The following is a 19,427-nucleotide window of genomic DNA, read 5'->3' as shown; positions in this document are numbered from 1 at the left end:
TAGACCAATACATGAGATGAACTGCGCAGTGGTTTCCAAATCAGGGAGCTCTGCTCAGTGGCTTCCAAATCAGGGAGCTCTCCATATAGTTTTCTTTCTATTGAGGTGTTTTGGGGCCAGTGTCTAGTACGGGCCTCTTGGTAAAGAGAGCAGTTTTGGAGGACATGGTCGGCATTATCTGGTGACACTCCACACGGGCAGATTTCACTGGTTCCAATTTTGAGCTTCCAGGCTTTATGTTTTTATTCTAGACATTTGTATTGTGCTAGCATTTTAAACATTATTTTATTGTGCATTAATGTTTATGTAAGAAACATTTTCCTTATTACTGATTTTATTATGGATAAATATTTGTACAAAGTTAAAAGAATAAGATTGAACTGTAGGCATACAGTTGAATGATTACATCTAGGCCTATTTAGGTCAAATTCACCCCCCCCCCCCTTTCCCAATACAAAAGTTATGAAAAGTTTGTTTGGTTAACTATATTTTGAAATTCATGATAAAATTTTAGTTTATGACTACTTTATTTTAGTTGAAAACTTTAGTGCAATCAATAATCAAACTCATTTTGTTATAATAAAAATTAAACTATTTTGTTTTTAAAGCCATAATTCAAATAATATTCTCAGCCTGTACCCAATTCATAATTTGAAAAAACTGGAATTCTTAACATTCATAATCATTGGCTGTACAGATAAAAGCAACAAGGGTGAGGTACAATTCAGTATTTAATCACAGTATTAAGTTACAAAATTTCAAATCTCAAATCTAGAATTAACAGAATTCACTGATTTTTATGAAAGACAATTGAAGAAAGCCACAATACAAAGTTGACACTGAGAAAAGTCTTCTAACAAAAAACTGTCATGCTGTGAAAACTCACTCTTTTTCATATTGGCTGAAAGAAAAAAAAATATATTTAGCTTTTTTATTTTAAACATTAAAATACATTGAATACCAAAGCACGATATAGCTGGAGTATATTAAATTAAGATGTGATGCTCTGTTGAGCTTATAAAAGTTTAGGGCTAGTAGCGGATTCTTTGTCCTCACATGAAATGTATCATGTAATGATAATGCAAAGAACAATCCACAAGTTGTAATTTGTACACTGTAATTTAAAGAAATTTAACAAGATTTAAAAAAAAAAAGGTTTAAAAAAAAAATACTGCAGGTTATAAGATGCTGTCTTTTCCAAACAGAATGAGAATTTGTAACCAAAAGTATGTTAAGAACTTACATAATAATTTGTATCATATCAAATCATATACTATCAAATATCTTAGTTTATGAGAACTGATCTGGTTTTTGAAGTTGACTAAAACAATGGAATCTCTAATTGCAGGGGGGAGGTTGCCCCACTAGCTACCCCCTAAGGCCACTACTGCTTTAACTGAATGTATTGAAATATAGCCAATAAGAATTATCTTCATTTACATGAAACATTTTATGAGACATTGCCAAATATTTATAAAGATATTTAAAATTAGTTTTAATTTATTTGTATTTTTATATGTATATATTGTGGACACACCTGATTTCTGTATGTGTCTGCAGACCGCATATTCTGATGGGCCGCATGTGGCCTGCAGCCCATAATTTGCTAACCCTGCTATAGACTATAGTCTAGGTCTAATATTTAATTGAAGTCATTGGTTAATATGCATGACTGAATGCAAGACGCGTGGGATGTAATCATCTTCTTTTTTGAAGTAACGTCTGTATTGTAGAAGAAGAAGAGCAATCCCTTTTCTCCATTTCAAGACTTGTCTGTTTCAACCACAAGTGAATATTTTTACAGAAAAAAAAAACAAGCACTGATCTAGAACAAAAAAGTGCTAAAAAGAAAGTGTTAGGCAAGATAATTACCGCTCCAGTTCACTTTTGAGTCTCTGGGGAAAAAAAAAAAGGTTTTTAATCTTCTTTCTCTCTCTGACACCTTTAAGAAAAAAAAATGTATTGTCTAAAAATTTTCATAGCTTTTTTTATTCTTACCTGGATTTCTTTGTCTTTCTGTCTGGTTATGTATTTGTATTTCTGAAGAGAAAAACAAATATTTGTTAATCAGATTCATTTTCTTATTCTATTCTTATCACAATTTTACTTACAGACCTTGTATCAAATAAAAAGGTAACTAGATCCTACGCCTTTCAAACTAGTCATGCATGTTAATCAATGACTTTTTGCTAAGTTGTTGGTTTTCCTGGATGATTTGAGGAACCCTTTCCATTTTCTAATAACACTAGGGAAGAAGGAGAACTTGCAGGAATTTGTTTAAGCATATGGAATAAGGGGTGGGGTGGTAGTGGCTGAGTGGTTAAGCGCTTGGCTTCTGAAACTGGGGTCCTGGGTTGGAATCTTAGGGAAGACTGGGAATTTAAATTTCGGGATTTTTAGGGCGCCCCCGAGTCCACCCAACTCTAATGGGTACCTGACTTTAGTTGGGCAAAGTAAAGGTGGTTGGTCATTGTGCTGGCCACATGGCATCCTGCTATTTGACCGTTGGCAATAGAAACAGATGGCCTTAACATCATCTGCGCCATAGATCTCAAGGTCTGAAAGGGAAACTTTACTTTTTTTTCTGTATGGTCCTTAAGATCAACTTTGATTGTAAAAGATATAACTTACTGATCTAAATTGTGTCAGCTGTTTCACTAGCATGATTTTTTCATGCTCCACATCCTGAAAAGAGAGCAATTTAAAATATAGACAAATTGTCTTGAAAGATATAAGCTACATCCTAATAGCATTTCCCAAGACATAATTTTTAATCAATTTCTCTAAGACTGATAAATTTGAAGATATTAAAGAGTTTACCAAAAATTAACCATTTGATATTGAACATTGTATAAACCCACTACGTCCTACCCTCGATTACCTTTATAATCTTAAGCAAAGAGAAGTAGGTCACATTTTTGTGTTTAATATACAAATACAAACTACAGCTAGAAAAATAGAGATTATAACTGAAAATAAGGTATAAAGATTCTTCCTTTTAATGAAAAATAAAATCAGTTTTCTCCAAAATGATTTGTAATTAACCTGGCAGTGGGTATAAAAAATGGCGTCCCCCAAGGAGGAGTCCTATCCCCAACACTGTTCCTAATATTCATAAACGATCTAAATCAAAACCTACCAAGAAAAGTCAAAAGCAGCATGTATGCAGATGACCTTGCCTTAATTAGCACAGAAGAATATGTAGGAACATCAAAATTTCGATTACAGGATGCTCTCGATATACTCAATAATTGGTCCAAAGACTGGGGCATGTCCATCAACACAAAAAAGACAACATATACCATATTCTCACTGTCAACAAAACAACAAACAATAAAATTAACATTAGATAAGGAAGCTTTAGAAAAAAATGATAGCCCTACTTATCTTGGAGTCACCTATGACCCGAGACTAACCTGGAAAAAACAAATAGATAAAACACAAAAGGCATCCAGAGACTATCCCTCTTGAAAAAATTAGCTGGCACAGATTGGGGAGCTAATCACAACATCCTGAAAAAGACCTATACCAGTTATGTAAGACCTGTACTAGAATATGGTGCCTCAGCATGGGGCTCAGCAGCCCAAACCAACCTAAGAAAAATAGACAAGGTTCAAAATATTGGTTTAAGGATAATGACAGGAGCAATCAAAACAACACCCATAAGAGCTATGGAGGAAACCGCTGCCCTGATCTCTCTGGATGAAAGAAGAGAAATAAAAATCCTTTCCCAATTCACTAAATTGGAAACCTTGGAAAGACACCCACTCAGAACAAAAATCCACAAAACTGGCACAAAAAAACGTCTCAAAAGGACCAATTTCATACAGGAATCTCTAAACCTAAAAAAGAAACACCAACTTGAAAAAATTACTCTGGAATCCTCGATACACTATAACGAATCTCCACCCTGGGACGAAAGCCCTCTTCCTACTATAAGGGACCATATTGAAAACATAAAAAGAAAATCTGATTACAGACCAACAGAGCTCAAGGAAATAGTGAACTGTTTTCTACATACCAATTACCCTAGCAATCAGTGGATAAGAGTTTACACGGATGGCTCATCCCATAAAGCCACCACAAATGGAGGAGCTGGAATACTTATCGAATGGCCAGATGGAGGAAAACTAGAAAAATCCATTGCAACTGGAGAGCTCTCTGACAGTCACAGAGCAGAAAGGGAAGCACTAGCACTTGCTGCTACCATGCTAGCAAATCATCCAAGTTCCCCTCACAGTCAGATTGTCTTGCTAACCGATGCAAAAACAACCCTCCAAAGCTTGCAAAACTCTGATTCCTCTTATATTAAAAACCTCAGAACAGCACTTACAAAGCTCAACAACAACAGCAAAAAAACTGTTATTCAATGGATACTAGCCCATATACAACTAGAAGGAAATGAGAAGGCTGACACACTCGCCAAGAGTGGGAGCACTAACTCTCAAATAAACTCTGCACTCTATCCAGAAGAAATGAAGAAATTAATTGTAAACAAAATAAATGAGAAATGGACGAGCTCTCATCCAAATCACAAAAAAGATGACGCTTCCAATAAGCTATCCCGACAAGACCAACGTCTAATCTTTTGACTCAGGACCGGACACAACAGAATGCGATGACACGTGTACCGGAAGCTCAAAATTGGAACCAGTGAAATCTGCCCATGTGGAGTATCACCAGAGAATGCCGACCACGTCCTCCAAAACTGCTCTCTCTACCAAGAGGTAGGTAAGACATTGGCCCCAAATCACCCCAATAGAAAGAAAACTATATGGAGAGCTCCCTGATTTGGAAACCACTGCGCAGTTCATCTCATGTATTGGTCTAGTCATATGAACACTCCAACATAACAATGAGAACGACGAAGAAGAAGAAGATGAAAAACCTAGCAATGACACTGAATAAATATTTAATTTAAAAAGTTTCAAATATTGAAAAGGGGTTTTAGGAACATCTAATAAAAACAGTATAGGACTAAAACGTTCTGGACAGCAGAAGTGGCTAATGGGTTTAAATGTTGTTTTGTTTGTTTATTGATAAAAAAAAACCTGTTATGTAAGGTCATCTGTTTCTGTAGCCAAAGGTTAACAAAGGTGTCATGTGGCCAGCACAACAAACAACCACCTTTAATTATCCTCAACTAATGCTAGGTACACATTCAACTTGGGTTGACTCAGTGTCCTAGAAATCACAAAAATTAAAATCCATCTTCATCAGGACTTGAACCCATGACCCTTTGGTTCAGAAGTCAAGTCCTTTACCACTCAGCTACTATGTTATTTGTTCACCTTGGGTCAAAAAGGTGATAGCATGAGAAAAACCTCAAAGAAGAAGTGATAATTACTAAACTCAATTTAAGTCAGTTGTCTTTGGTACTCGGAGCAGTACACATGTATTGAAGTGGCCAGTTGTTACCCACTATGATGGCTAAGTACGTGAGCAAACATGGCTCTCAGTGAGCTACCACTGTATGCTCTAGCGAGTGTACCTGAGTGTACCTTCACGTGGTGGGGATGTGAGAAAGGCTTGCTAACCAGTTCAAAACCCACCGCTGTTACCCCTATGGGTGGTGAAGGTCCCCCTCATGGGTGCGGGTTAGGGTACTAATTGATTAATTTTTTAAATTGATTCTTGTGTTTTCAGGTAAAAGAAATAATTGTGCAAATTTCAGCTTAAGATTGGGTGTCAGAGAAATATTGTGTACAAACTTTTGGCCAGACAGACAGACAGAGTGAGTTGATATAAGTTTGTAAATACTTACTATCAACCTTGACTTTATGTTACTAACTTCATTGCTTGTGTTTCTCAAGTTCTCTTCACTCCTAGCTATAACATAGAGATGTAGTTTTATTAAATCTTTTTCTAAGGCAACAAAAATTACATTTTAGCTTATTAAGCACTTTGCCTGTATTTCATCAAACAGGAAAAAGTAACAGTTTTTCATCAGCGTGTCATTATTCAAGAAGAAACCCAAAGGTGTCCAAATGGTTTTCCAGACTTTGAATTCGTCCTTCATCTCCATATGAAGTCAACTTTTTTTTCCAATTCACCCCAGAGATGGGCCAAACTGAAAGAAGCTGGAGCCTGGAGTTTAAAAAAGGACAGTAATACAAGGTGGTCTGCAAGAGAGTAAACTACGTGGGCAGTTTCTTTGCAGCTTGACAAAATCATCAAGCTGTTGAAGAACCTTTCTGAATCAGCAACTGTAGGATGGACACTAGAAGCAGCGCACAGAATGAAATCTCTTCAGCACTACTTCTCTTATTAAGAGACATTCTCACTGCTTCAATTGCTGTATCTGTGTATGAATCATCTGACTAGTGAGACTTGTCTTCAACACGTTCATGGCCTCCTTTGTTTTCAGTGCTCTTAAACTACCCTTTATACAAAGTTACTTCCTGAGAGTAACACGGCACTAGTCAGCGCTATGGAAGTTAATCCTTGAAATTGAGGATGACCCCGCATGGAAAGAGTTAATACTCTGTGTGGAATACATGCAACAGGGTCACTAACTGATATAACAATGTGAAAGGCAGGATTACATGAAAGTGACGTAACATTTAATTTATTTAAAAACAAATTTCAGACACTCAATTTGGGGGAATCTTCAAATTCTCCCCTCTCCTCTCCTCACTCGAGCTACGCCACTGGCTTCAGGGCATTTTTCTTAACTTTTGGAAATTGAATTATCAGAAATTTATAAGTAGAGAGCTTATACAAGTTTGATACGTGATATTATATAAAAAAAAAAAGAGATACTTCATGAAACAAAGATTTTACATACACAACAACCTTGAGCTTTTTCTAAGTACCGCTTGTTTTTCTGGTCTTGAACCTTTTTTCTTTTGCAACAAAAAAAAAAGAGTTTGTTTAGAAACATAAGAAAAAGATCATGTAAAATACAAACGGAAATAAAGGCCAACAAAACAAAATAAAATAACGAAACAAATCAAAATAGTAGGACAGGTTCAGTTCAAAATAATCAAAGAACCAGCATCACAGAGGCACAATAGTGTCTCATCTCAAAAACCAAAACAATGGTTTACAATAATATAATAAATGTCATAATCAAATGACAACATCCATGAGACACACTACTGTCTCATATCAAAACAAAAGATGTCTTTTACAAAAAAAAAACATACATACTATTTACATAAACGAACTTATTACTAACAAATAAATAAAGTCGAAGCAGGATGTTTTGGCGCCGCCGTTTTGGCGCGAAGGCCGTTTTGGCGCGAGCCGTTTTGGCAACGGGACGTTTTGTCCCGAAATACATTATGTACGTTTATTGTATTATTTCTTTTAAAAGAATTATTCATATCTATGTTTTGCATGAGTGTTTGTGTTAAGACATACATTTCATGAACTAAATGTAAATGTGTGTTTGATTTTCACATCATTTTCTTTAATAAACATTTTGGCTTGTGTATGTGTGTTTATTAAGAGGCACATATTTATTTTCAAAAAAGTTTTTTAAGATATTACTTTAAAATTAAAAACAAAATGAAACGATGATAGACAAAAAATTGATGCAATTATTTGTTTACATTAACATTGGTTTATTTAATGACTGTATGGTATCTCCAGCTATATATACCAAACACTTGCTAATAATAAGTAAAAAAATAATACATGTACCATGTTTCTTTAAATACTTTAAGTTAAGTATACATAGACACCATGGTTATTTGCCTAAGTCTCTGGAATTCAAGGGTTCATTAAAAAAAACTATGTGCTTATTAAATTATCGTCAAATGATATCTCGCGCCAAAACCTCCCCTCGCCAAAACGGCTCGCGCCAAAACGTCCCGTCGCCAAAACGGCGGCGCCTAAACGTCACGTACCGAAATAAAGTCTACTTAGTTCGTTAACGAAACACTCTTCCCATAATAGTGGCACACTCCTCTTGAGTAACACAGTCAGAGCACAACAACACAAGTATTAGTTAAACATTATGGCTGGAGATTTCGTTCAAAATGCACTGGTCAGCTCAAGAGAGAGTGGCTATTGTAAACAGTTAACAGAGAATTAAATAGTATATTAAAGGGAGCTAACTCTTACTGAAAATAAAGTAGCTACCCTTATTGTCCCTCTTGTCACAACACACAAGAACAGATCAGTTCACAATACACAACAAGAACATAAATACACAACAAACACTATTTTAAAAAATTTAAATAAACATTTAGAAATTACACTGTGACAACACTATGGAGAAAAATAAAAAAAAAATCATTCTTTTCCGGCTGGGCAGTCTGGGATTCTATCAAGTTAGTATCTCTGCCCCTGCCTCTTTTACTTTTTTCTGAGCTAATCATGTTTTAAAAAAACAAAAACAAATAATTACTAACAGAAAATTCAGCGATGGCTACAAATAACTAAAGACCAGTATAATAGTGTCTCTCTACATATGCTTACATATTTATATATAAGACTGCTTGTCTTGACCATTACTGTTTTTTTTTTTTCAAAAATATTTCAAGATAAGTATAAATGAATAATTCAATAAATGATGGCTTACACGGAATGGCTGCTTGGTTGTTCATGGTCTATTGGCTGCAATCCCACGTCTTCCTGCAGGAAAATTGAACTGTCTCTTGTAAAATATTAAATGTGCAAAGAAGTTACTGATTTATCCATTCAAGATTAAAAAAAAAAAATAATAATTCTAATTTTTTAGCTTTATTTATTTTCTTTCTGAATTCAGTAAGCTTAAATTGCTTTTTTTCCTTTTGTTGTTTCAGAGTGTGAGTAAATATAAACAAAAAGATACACCATACAAGTAATGCTAGAGCAGACAATGTACAGAACATAGGGTAATAAAAAGACTGGAATATACCAGTCAGCTCTGCTTCATGTAATTTCACAAATTTGAGAAACAAAATAATATATTTGATAAAATACTTGTAATTTTTAATCAACACTCACAGATCTATTTCAGTGCTGTCAGAGTCGCTCAAATGTTCACATTGTTTGTTTTGCTCTTTGACCTGTGCAAAAAACAACATATGTTATGTGCTAAGTTGAAGTAGAAGCAGAAAGCATTATCAGAGTCAGAATTGGAATATGTTTTTTTTTTGTAAAATGTTTTACATCAGAGTTGAAGATAATTTACTTCCTAGTCCAGACCTCCTGCAGAATGATGGGGTATTATATGGGGTGTTCATTTTGCAGCTCAATGTATTTCTAAAATACCAACAGGAGCCATAATAATTTTTAAAAATAAATTTCAAAGACAGTTTCTGTTTTCACATAAGCTCAGAGGGAGCCCTCCACTAGATCCACCTATGCAGGTAAAAAAGAAATATCAATAGGTATAAACTATCAACAACCACAATGTTTCATGTTCCCTGATCAATGAGTGGCGGTGATAGTCTGACCGAGTGAAGTATGAACGAGTTTTTGTACCGTTCCGTTCTTGTTTTGATTGACAGCAGTCGCCCACTTCGCGACGACCTGACATAGTTCTGATGGAGCGGGTGGCCGTTGTCTTCCAAGATTTTTTCGATTTTTCTTAGGCACTTTTGTTCAAAAAGCTCCTTTAAATGTTTTAATGTTGTGAGTCTAATTTTTGATGCTTTTTTAATGATGTTTTCTAGACGTCGCACCTTGCCAACAAGTTATTCCGTATGTTAGCAGATTTTGTATAGTCGCGCCGTAAAAAGTCTCAAGGATCTTCTTGTTTAGTTTAAAGCTATTGAGTTTGTATAGAAAAAAGAGTCGCTGGGCTGTTTTCTTTGTCAGAGTTCCAAGGTGGTCTTCCCATGAAAGCTTGTTGTTGATGATAACGCCTAGATATTTATATGCCTTTACTTGCTCTATAGATGTAGTGTTTATTTGCAGTTCACGTATAGTTTGTTTTTTCTTTCTAAAATCTATTATAAGTTCTTTAATTTTTGTGACATTCAGTTCTAGAAAGTTGTAGGTGCACCAGTTTGTAAACTCTTCTATTGAGCTTCGATACTGAGTTTCGTCTCCTGAAATAAGACTGACTATGGCAGTATCATCAGCGAATTTAATGAGTTTAACTGAGTCATAGATGCTTCTTATGTCATTAGTGTAAAGAGTGTATAGTACAGGAGAAAGTACACAACCTTGAGGAGCACCCGTACATAGTACTCGAGTTAACGATTTGGTGTTGTTGACTTTAACATACTGGGAGCGTTGGGTTAAAAAGTTTAGAACCCATGCTTGTAAGTAAGGGCTTACATTTAAGTTACTCAGTTTGTTTATCATTAGATGTGGCTGTATGGTATTGAAAGCGGAGGAGAAATCTACGAAGAGGACTCGTGCGTATGTTTTTGGGTATATCGAGATGCTTATAAAGCTGGTCCAAAAGCAATAGAATGGCATCCTCAGTTTCTCTAGCTGCTTTGAATGCAAATTGGTGAGGGTCTAGGCTGTTATTGACTTTTGCTACAAGTTGTTTAAGCATATATTTTTCAAAACATTTCATAACAATAGGTGTTAGGCCCAGTACCTAGTGAATTTGTATGATGAATGCATGTATATATTGTTAAATACATCTATTCAAGCAGAACCTGACCCCTAATTGTGGTGTTTTTTCCCCGCTAAATTGTAGAATATGAAGGCCCCTTGAGATGCTGGGCTTCTGGCCTTGTAATGGCAGGGGTAACTGAGCATTGATCACACAAGACAGATAATTAAATGATCATCTATTGTTGATGGTTGACCTTCTAACCAAGAAACTGATGAATGGCCAAACTCTCATTCCTGACTTCTGGAAAAAGTCCTTTCCTTGGATACAATTGAAATGGCCACTGGCTAAGCTTACTGATTATAGAAGCTGGTAATAAATAACACTAAAAGATGCCTTGATTAAAAACATGAATAAATATAGGTGCTTACAACTAGAATATGCATTCTTAAAAAAAATAAATATTTTTGGTAAACTTTACTAACCCATATAACAGAAAACACATTAATTATATATATATATATTTAGAGAGAGAGAGAGAGAGATGTGATAGGCCCTATATATATATAGATAGACAGATAGATATAACTTCATTTTGATATGTAAAAAATGTGAGATGATTACAATGAACATAAATGTCAATTCTGGTTTTTAGATCTTCAAACTCTTTCCTGCAGGGTTCACTGTCGCCGCCTCTGTCTTCACTTTCCAATAACAAACCAACAGGAATGTCATCCACTCACTAGAACACCCTTACCACAGTTTTCCTAGGCAAAAACTTCCTGACTAGACAACCCACACAAAGAACCTTGCTGAACCATTACTCTAGGGGGATCAACCCAAGTTCTCGTCTAAAATATTATATTCTTCCTTTTCCACTTAGATGGAATTCCAGTTGCTCCAGTTCATATACAGTGATCTAATAGTGCACTGTTGCGCCTTGTGCATGCAGAATGACAACAATACATAATTTTGAAAACAAAATGGTGCGCTTGCTTTCAGAACAGAAAATGTAGCCTTTGCAAAATATCATGAAATGGGATTTTCAATAGCTTTTCAAATTTTAAGACCTACATATGATAGACAGACCACATTAAACTAATAGTATCCTTAAAACAAGGCTTTTTGATGCAGTAGTCATTTTGGCGCTAAGTATTGTCGACAGATATTTTATTACCTAATCCATGTGCTGCGCTATACTTGAAATAGTTGTTACTATATGTTTATTTATCCTTTAAAATGAAGACAGTAGTAATACAAGGCTGTCCCTACACAATAAAATCTGAAAGCAGTTCTTTGGCACAAAGACTTGGACAATAACAACTAAGAATACAGACAAGCTCCAGATATTTACCAATGAATGATGTTTATAATGATCTAGAAGGGTAGGATAAGAAAGTAAAATTCTTTAAAAAAAAAACAAAAAAAAAACTAACATGCTGATGGGTATTGTTAAAAATGTTCAAAATAAGTTTCTGGCATTGGTGCTTTTATCAAAATAATAATCAAAGCACTCACTTTAAAAAATAAATTAATAAAAATCTACATATAAAAATACACTCTACCAGTGAATATGAATATCATTTGACATGCACTTCTCATTATTGCTTTTATTACAAGAGAAATTAAGGTGTCAAGTGTCAATAAACTATACCTTTGTTGGCTCATTGTTTTCTTGATTTTTCTTGTCACAGCTGGATTTTCTGGTTGGTATTTGTGTGATCAATAATACGATTGCTTTCTTCCACTAGTTGGGCATTTAGCTCCTCAAGAGCAGCAAGTTCCTGGCATTGAAACATAAAACTGATCAATGCAATACCAATTTTATAGAATGACATCAGTTCAATTTATATATTATAAGATAAGATAATTTTATTGATCCAATCAAATAGAAATTCAGTTTGACTACAATTGACAACATCAGCGTAACTACTGTACAATAACAGTATAGATGAAGAATTCGAACAACATTCACACACGAAACACATACACATTCCCAACCAGCACTTTATGAATTTGAACTTCTATGTACTTCTCGATGACGACAGCTGATCTTGTAACACTCTGACCGAAAGTGGGATAAAGGAGTTTTTAAATCTTTCTGTTTTAGTTCTAATGGAAAGGAGACGACCACTTCGTTCAGATTTTATGTAACAGTGGTTTAATGGGTGCAGGTTGTCCTTAAGAAGCGAGAGTGTTTTGGAAAGGCATCTTTCATGAAAAAGCTCTTCAAGAGATGGTAGCTGTATTTGAGTGATGTGGGATGCTTTTTTAATTAGTCTATTTAGTCTAAGTCTTTGTGCCAGTAAAGTATTACCATACCAGCAGGTGATGGCAAAGTTAATTAGACTGCTGATAGTTGCTATATAAAAAAGTGAAATAATGGTTTTGTCGATGTTAAATTTTCTTATCTTTCTAAGGTAGAAGAGTCGCTGGTGAATTTTTGTGTAGAGGTTTTGACAGTGTTCACTCCATTTCAGTTTGTTGTTGATAGTTGTTCCTAGGTATTTATATTCTTGTACTTGTTCAATGGTTTGATTGTTCATCTGAATTTCTGCAATATGGCCTTAATGTTTCCTAAAGTCAATAATCATTTCTTTAGTTTTCTGAACATTTAAAATTAGAAAGTTGTCTATACACCATTGGTAAAAGGTGTCAATTGTTGAATGGTACAGATTTTCGTCACCTGAAATAAGGCCAATGATTGCTTTGTCGCCAGCAAATTTTATGATGGGAGTGTCAGCTGATAGGCTCTGAATGTCATTTGTGTATATGGTATACAATACTGGTGACAGGACGCACCCCTGCGGCGCTCCAGTGCTAAGTTCTCTCGTGCCGGACACATACCCGTTCACTTTTACATATTTTGGGCGTTTGATGAGAAAGATTAGAATCCAAGCTTGTATGTTTTTGCTAACGTTCAATTCAGATAGTTTTTGATAACAATAAGCTATAATGTCTGTAGTCATAGATTTGACAAAGACAAAAAAATAAATGTTATTTCTAGTTTACTAAATTCTTACATCTTTGAGTTTTTTTTTTCTCTTCTTGAAGACTTTTAATCTTAGAACTCAACTCTGACTTCTCTGTGTAATGATTATCAAGTATTTTTTGAAGCCTGAAAGAAAAGAAAAGTTAACATTCCTAGTGAATCACAAGAGTTATAAAAATCTAGATCCGTCATCAACCTTTTTTTTTTCACTCTTTTATATAATAAGCACACTTCTATCATGCAAACATTTTGGGAATTATGTAACAAGGATTCAACTGCCTTGTTTTCATTGATCCTATACATAATGTTAAATAAAATACTTTACAATCAATATAGTAATATAGTATTGTCTCTGAACGATTATGTTGGAGTGTGGTTTTATATGTGGTTACACATACCAGTGATGGGAATAGACTTTACAAAAATTTTAGGAAATTTTGGTCCAATCCCCCCCCCCCCCCCCTTTTTTGTAAACTGGCCTGTAGCGGCGACTTAAAATAAGATGTTGCAGAAATTTAAAATATTTTCCTAGCATGTAACTAATGTTCTTATATATAGGTTATATAAGTTACTGCAGAGTTCAGCGACAATGAAAACATTTCCATCTACAGCTGACAATCCCTCAAGGCCAATCTAGAATCAGTCCTCTTCAAAGTGAATTTGTTTCAACTTAAGTTCATCAACAAATAATGAGAACACTCACTGAGCTTCAATACTTTCTTTCTCCTGGAGTAGATTCTTAAATTTGGCATCCAGCTCTCTGTTTCTCTGCTGCTCCTGTTTCACCTCATGCTCTTTTTCTTTCAATGAACTTTCTAGAGACTTGACCCTGAGATCAAGAAAAAAAATTGAAACTAAATAGAAACTTCTGATGCCAAGGCAATAAAATTTTAGTTGACATTTCTGGCCAAGCCTATTACAGTTGAAATATAGGGTTGGGATGTACTGGTTTCATTTTAAACATCGTCAATCAAAAAAATGAATTAGAAATAAAGTGTTTAGTTGAATCATTTAGAAAACTGAAATGAAACTATCCAAAAGTGAATGTTGACTAAAAATTTTTTTTTCTTTTTTTTAAAGTTAAAAAAAAAAACAGCTTCTGAGATCAACACAGATACACAAATAAGACAAATGTCCTCAAGCATAAAAAAGACTATTAATGTTAAGGCATGATCGCAAAAGTCGAGAGAATTTCAACCACTCTGACATAAAGTCACATTTGCGGAGTTACTTTGAAATGTCTTCATGCGGTCACATCTCACGAAACAGTATACATTTTGAAAAGGTCCTTCTAAAAAGATGAAGGATGCCTTTCATTTAAAATATTTTGATTTATTGAAGCAATGGCAAGAATGACATTTGTGTGTGTGTGTGTGTGTGTTAATATTCAAACATGGAGTGATAACTTTAATGACATTCAAACTTTTATTTTGCTTCTAAAATTTTATTGACTGCCCCATCCCCCTTTGTCAGGACCTTTAAGCCCCTCTCCCTTTCCCCAGAATGAGAAACACTGGAATTTAAATACAGAAATGTGGTGGTTGTACTTTTCTCAGCTCTCCTTCACCTACAAACTCTCTCTACTGATTGTCCATATCTTGTCAAAATATTTAACAAAAATCTAATTTTTCTATTGTTGCAGTTTCTTCTAAGACATTTTCATAGGCATTAAAAAGATCATGAGTTGGTCTCACTCTTGACTAAGGTGTATATGTTTATAGTAGGCTAATGCTAATCTTTTTCTAGTATCTTCAACCTTTTCTACTAAAGCTGACAATAATTGGATCATCTGATAAGCTTTTTTTTTAAAAAAAAATTATTTTAATTTCACTTTTTATGTATTTCAAGCTAAGTCTGTCTGAATAAGTCAATAAATGAAAGCCTACATTTTTTTGATGAGTGTGCTAAGAGGATAAATACTGACTTAACCATTAAAAAAATATTTGCCAAAATGTTTTGCTTTATATATTATGATGTTCCTTACATTGTTTTCATAATACATTCACTAAGTTAATTGTTGTTTTTTTTTCCTTTTACTGTTTCAGAATGAGAGTAAATATTTAAAAAGCTTTGTTCTTGTTTTTTGCTAATTCTAGGATATTATTTTGTACATAAGTTTAGTAAGTTATCTTATTTAGACATCCTATTATAATTTATGTCCAAAATGCACATTAGCTGGGGCAATGTAATTTTAAATCTTAAAGTAGACAATGTACAGAACAAATAGAGGCTAATAAAAAGGCTCTTGAATGAAGACATTGTTCTATTCATATAGAATTGAGAACCCTGTTTTATTTGTCTCACATTTTAAGTAAGAAAAAAACATATTCATATATTTGATAAAAACATGGTAAAAAAATAAGTAAATAAATATATTTTTCAAGACTCACAGATTGTCAGCTGTTATATCCAGTTCCTTTACTTCAGGCATTCTCTTCCTAAGGTTTTCTTTAGTTCTTTTTGGCTCCTCTAGTTCAACCTGTCAAAACAAACAGCAACTACTACTCTCCAATGAACTTAAGAAAACAAAAAGTGTAATTTAGACTTTCTCTCCTAATTAAGAATAACATAGTTGATTCAAGTGAAAGAATACAATGAGCCCTGCATTCTAAAGTTCAAGCATCAGAAAATGGTGACAAAGTTTTTTCACAAGCGTGAAGGCAAAGAAAGATGGTTGGGACCTGGTCTTTCAAGATGGAAAAGTTTTTTTTGTGAGACATGGCGGTGTATTTGTCAGAGTGGCACTAAACAGACTTAATAAAGCGAGCCTGGGTGAGGAAGAGAGTACAGAAGATGATGAGGAGAACAAAGAAACGATTCAAGACGTCGTCAAGAGTGGTGTAAGCGAAATATTTGATGGAGATTGTGAACTTATTAGAGATGAAAGTGACACAAGGACAGACATTCATTTTGTAGCTTGTTTGAAGCCAAATGAACAAACAGAATACAGAATGGAAGCCTTTTAGAAAAAAAAAAAAAGTTTTGTGAATACAATGAATAGTTGAAAATCTGGGCAGAGACCAGTAACATTCTGTACAATCATAGCTCAAGTAGGAAGAAAACAATTTGTATTTGTCATGGTACAGGAAATAATGTTAAGTGCCTTAATTCCAAGAATAAGTTAACTAGTCCAGTGGGCTAAAAGTGGAGTGTGTGAGTGAACGACTAGGTAAATAGGTCATTCTTTTAGATGACCTTGAAGAGATGTTTAGGTAAACATGCATGAGTAGTCAGGAATAGGTAGAAGACTAAGAATTATGTAGCAAGAAAGGCCAGGCAACACAAAGCTACCTAGATGAGTCATTGTTCAGTGGTCATTATTCGACTAGTAGTTTATGTAATTCAGTTATTTGACAATATTGTAAGATAGCCAGCTATTTCATAAAAGTGATTCATGTTAATTTTTTTATTGTTGGATAGCTTATTTGATTGAATCAAGTTTGAAGAAATTAAACTCAAGAAAGATACATTCTAATCTAAATTTCTTCAGTGTGATTGAATAGAGACAATACTACTCTGCAAAAGAGCTCATGACAGTGAGGACAAATACAATATATGCTTGAATCTTACATGAAATTTTTCTATTGCAAATTCCATAGATGAATATGGTTTGTGTTGTTATCAACTACTTCTTCAAATAAATTGTCAGCTCTTTAGTGGGTGCACTGCACTTGATAGGTCTCTTACAGCTGGCGGTATCTTTGGTGGGTTGACAGGAGTAGGTCTGTAAAGAAGCTCTTGGAAATGATCGACCAGTCTCTTCTTTTGTCCTCTTCATCTGTTATCAAGTCACCATTTTTGTCCTTTACTGGCCTCTCTGACATGGCAAATTTTCCAGATATATTTTTGATGACTGGTTACAGTTCTTTGGTACTGTTCTGAAGAGCTGCTTCTTTTGCTAGTGCTTCAATGTAGTTTCGCCTGTCTGTTCAGATGCTATGCTTGATACTCCTATCTATTTCAGCAGATTCTTTTTTGTGCTTTTCCTTTTGCTGCTCTTGTTTTACTGTTGTTCATGCCTGCTTTCTTCTCTCTTCTTTCCTTGATCTTCTGAAGAGTTTCTGCTGAACTCCACTCCTTGTGGGTGTATGACTTGAGACCCAGTACTTCTTGGCATGTGAAATTTACTGTTTTTTTTTCTGTTTCTGCCATGTCTGTTCTACTGTCTCCTCTTCTAGGAGCTGGAACTTGTTTGATAAGGTGATCTTTAACTCTTCCTGTTTTGTGCAGTCTTTTAGTGCAATGGTATTGTAATGTTGAAATTGGCTGGGCTCACTTGTTCAAGTCTTCTTCAGCTAGCTTATTGACCTCCAGCTTTTTGCCTTCATTCCGAACCTGGTGAGTCAGGTACAGTGGCTACTAAGCTTGCCATATTTCCAACAAGCTGGGACAGAGCTGCGTGGCTATTTTACATTGGTCGTGGCCATGAAACCACAACCAAAAAAAAAAAAAAAACAGTTCTTCTTGACCACCCCAGGGCAACCACAATGAGGTGGGGGCTGGAATCACACTAACCAGAAGTGTGTATACATTCCATAATAATATACTAAATATCTCTACCATTCTAAAAAAGTCTATAAAGTATATATTAAACACAGAATACAGCTAGAAACTAATCTAGATTACTACTACTAGACTAAATTAGATAGTCTCCATGATAGAATATAGAGACTCTGACCAAGTTAAGATCTAAATTCAGAGTAGTTCTTATAGTATTGGATCTTCTTATAGTTTTAGATCTTACCTAGATTCTAAAAATCTTTATCAATTTTTATATCATCTACTCTGTCACTATGTAAAGTCTAAATCTAGAGTAATCTAGATTTTCCAGATCTAGACATCTAGCGTAATCGTGACGCTAGTCTAGATGACTAGATCTAAATTAATGATAGAATGATTAGATCCTAAAATTTACTAGATTTAGTAATTAGTATAAAATTTAGATTAAATTATAATCTAATATTTGTTGATCTAGAACAGTGATGGCAAATGGGGTTGTTCCAAATTTCTTCTGAGTCACATGGTTATGTTTACATCACATGGTTGTGTTTACATCTCATGCTCTGCTTACTTTTGTTAATTTACAGTGGGAAGCTGAAGTGTTTTAGAACAATAATTGGTGGTTTTAATTAATTAATTAGTGCCAAACTATAATTTGTTTATAATAGGAGAACTTAGATGTTTATCTTTTTTATAGTTTCAACTTAAAACAGATAGTTAAACATTTGACAGATGGTTCGGAAGCGTTGGCCTATATAATAGATTCTATAGTCTGCAGTACTGAGATCTAGATTTCTTGACTTACACATTTACAGTTATCTGCTCAGAGCATCTGGGTAATCAACCCTAGAAAAAAAAAGTAACACTTTCATCTACACCCCTCCCTCTCTGCCCTAAAATAAACAGGCTAGAACACTAAATGTTGGACAGTAGACCATAAATGTGTGTTGTATTGGTCTATTGGTCAGATAGGTCTAGTGATTCTAGTCTAGTCGATTATTTGCTTTAAATGATGAAAAGACTGCCAGGTGTTTTTCCTTGTGTATAATAGGGTTGAGTTGTCTAGCAAACAAATAACACATCTGATAGTCAAGGATAAATCTAGATATACTTTTATACAGTTCATATGTGTTTTATCCAGGACTAGATTTGGGAAGTAGAGCAAAAGGTTAATAGAAGACTTTTTTTGCAGCTCTTGAGTCAGGTCGGCTTTAGTTTCTGAAGTAGTAGATGTTTAGATAAAACAACATTCAACAGTTCCCTTCATTACGTATTCAACTTCTTGTTGGACATTGTTCCTCAGCGTTAACTGCCTTCATATTTGTGGCCTTACACCCTGTGTGTTATTTCCTTAGTAGAGTCTTACCTCTGATTAGACTTATCTATACAAGACAAAGAGAAGAGGTGCCTAGAAATTAAGATGCAGTCCTTAATATTTCTGGCCTTACACCCTGTGTGTTATTTCCTTAGTAGAGTGTTACCTCTGAG

At 34.6% G+C, this 19,427-nt stretch overlaps 1 protein-coding gene across 1 annotated transcript; it reads right to left on the bottom strand.

Annotated features, from left to right (window-relative positions):
• Positions 1 to 917: 917 nt before the first annotated feature.
• LOC129921952 (M protein, serotype 24-like) lies at positions 918 to 17,263 on the bottom strand. Its single transcript, XM_056005334.1, has 12 exons — positions 17,127 to 17,263; positions 14,143 to 14,268; positions 13,460 to 13,565; positions 12,102 to 12,194; positions 8,938 to 8,999; positions 8,531 to 8,605; positions 6,796 to 6,845; positions 5,765 to 5,829; positions 2,632 to 2,685; positions 1,999 to 2,040; positions 1,873 to 1,895; positions 918 to 1,114 (listed from the first exon to the last, which is right to left on the bottom strand). The coding sequence occupies exons 1-12, from the start codon at positions 17,261 to 17,263 to the stop codon at positions 937 to 939; spliced, it is 1,011 nt and encodes a 336-aa protein (XP_055861309.1). The 3' UTR covers positions 918 to 936.
• Between the last annotated feature and the right edge of the window lie 2,164 nt (positions 17,264 to 19,427).

Source organism: Biomphalaria glabrata, chromosome 12 (genome assembly GCF_947242115.1).
Source record: "Biomphalaria glabrata chromosome 12, xgBioGlab47.1, whole genome shotgun sequence".
NCBI classification, from domain to species: Eukaryota; Metazoa; Mollusca; class Gastropoda; family Planorbidae; genus Biomphalaria; species Biomphalaria glabrata.
The sequence above is the reverse complement of the archived record's forward strand: the minus strand, read 5'-3'. Positions and strand labels throughout refer to the sequence as shown.

Coding starts and splice junctions, on each gene's coding strand:
- LOC129921952 (XM_056005334.1), bottom strand. CDS start 17,263: ATGTCAGAGAGGCCAGTAAAGGACAAAAATGGTGACTTGATAACAGAT. Junction 12,195..13,459: donor CTCAAAGATGTAAGAATTTA/GTAAACTAGAAA, acceptor ATGCCCAACTAG/TGGAAGAAAGCAATCGTATT. Junction 1,896..1,998: donor AGAAAGACAAAGAAATCCAG/GTAAGAATAAAA, acceptor TTTTTTCCCCAG/AGACTCAAAAGTGAACTGGA.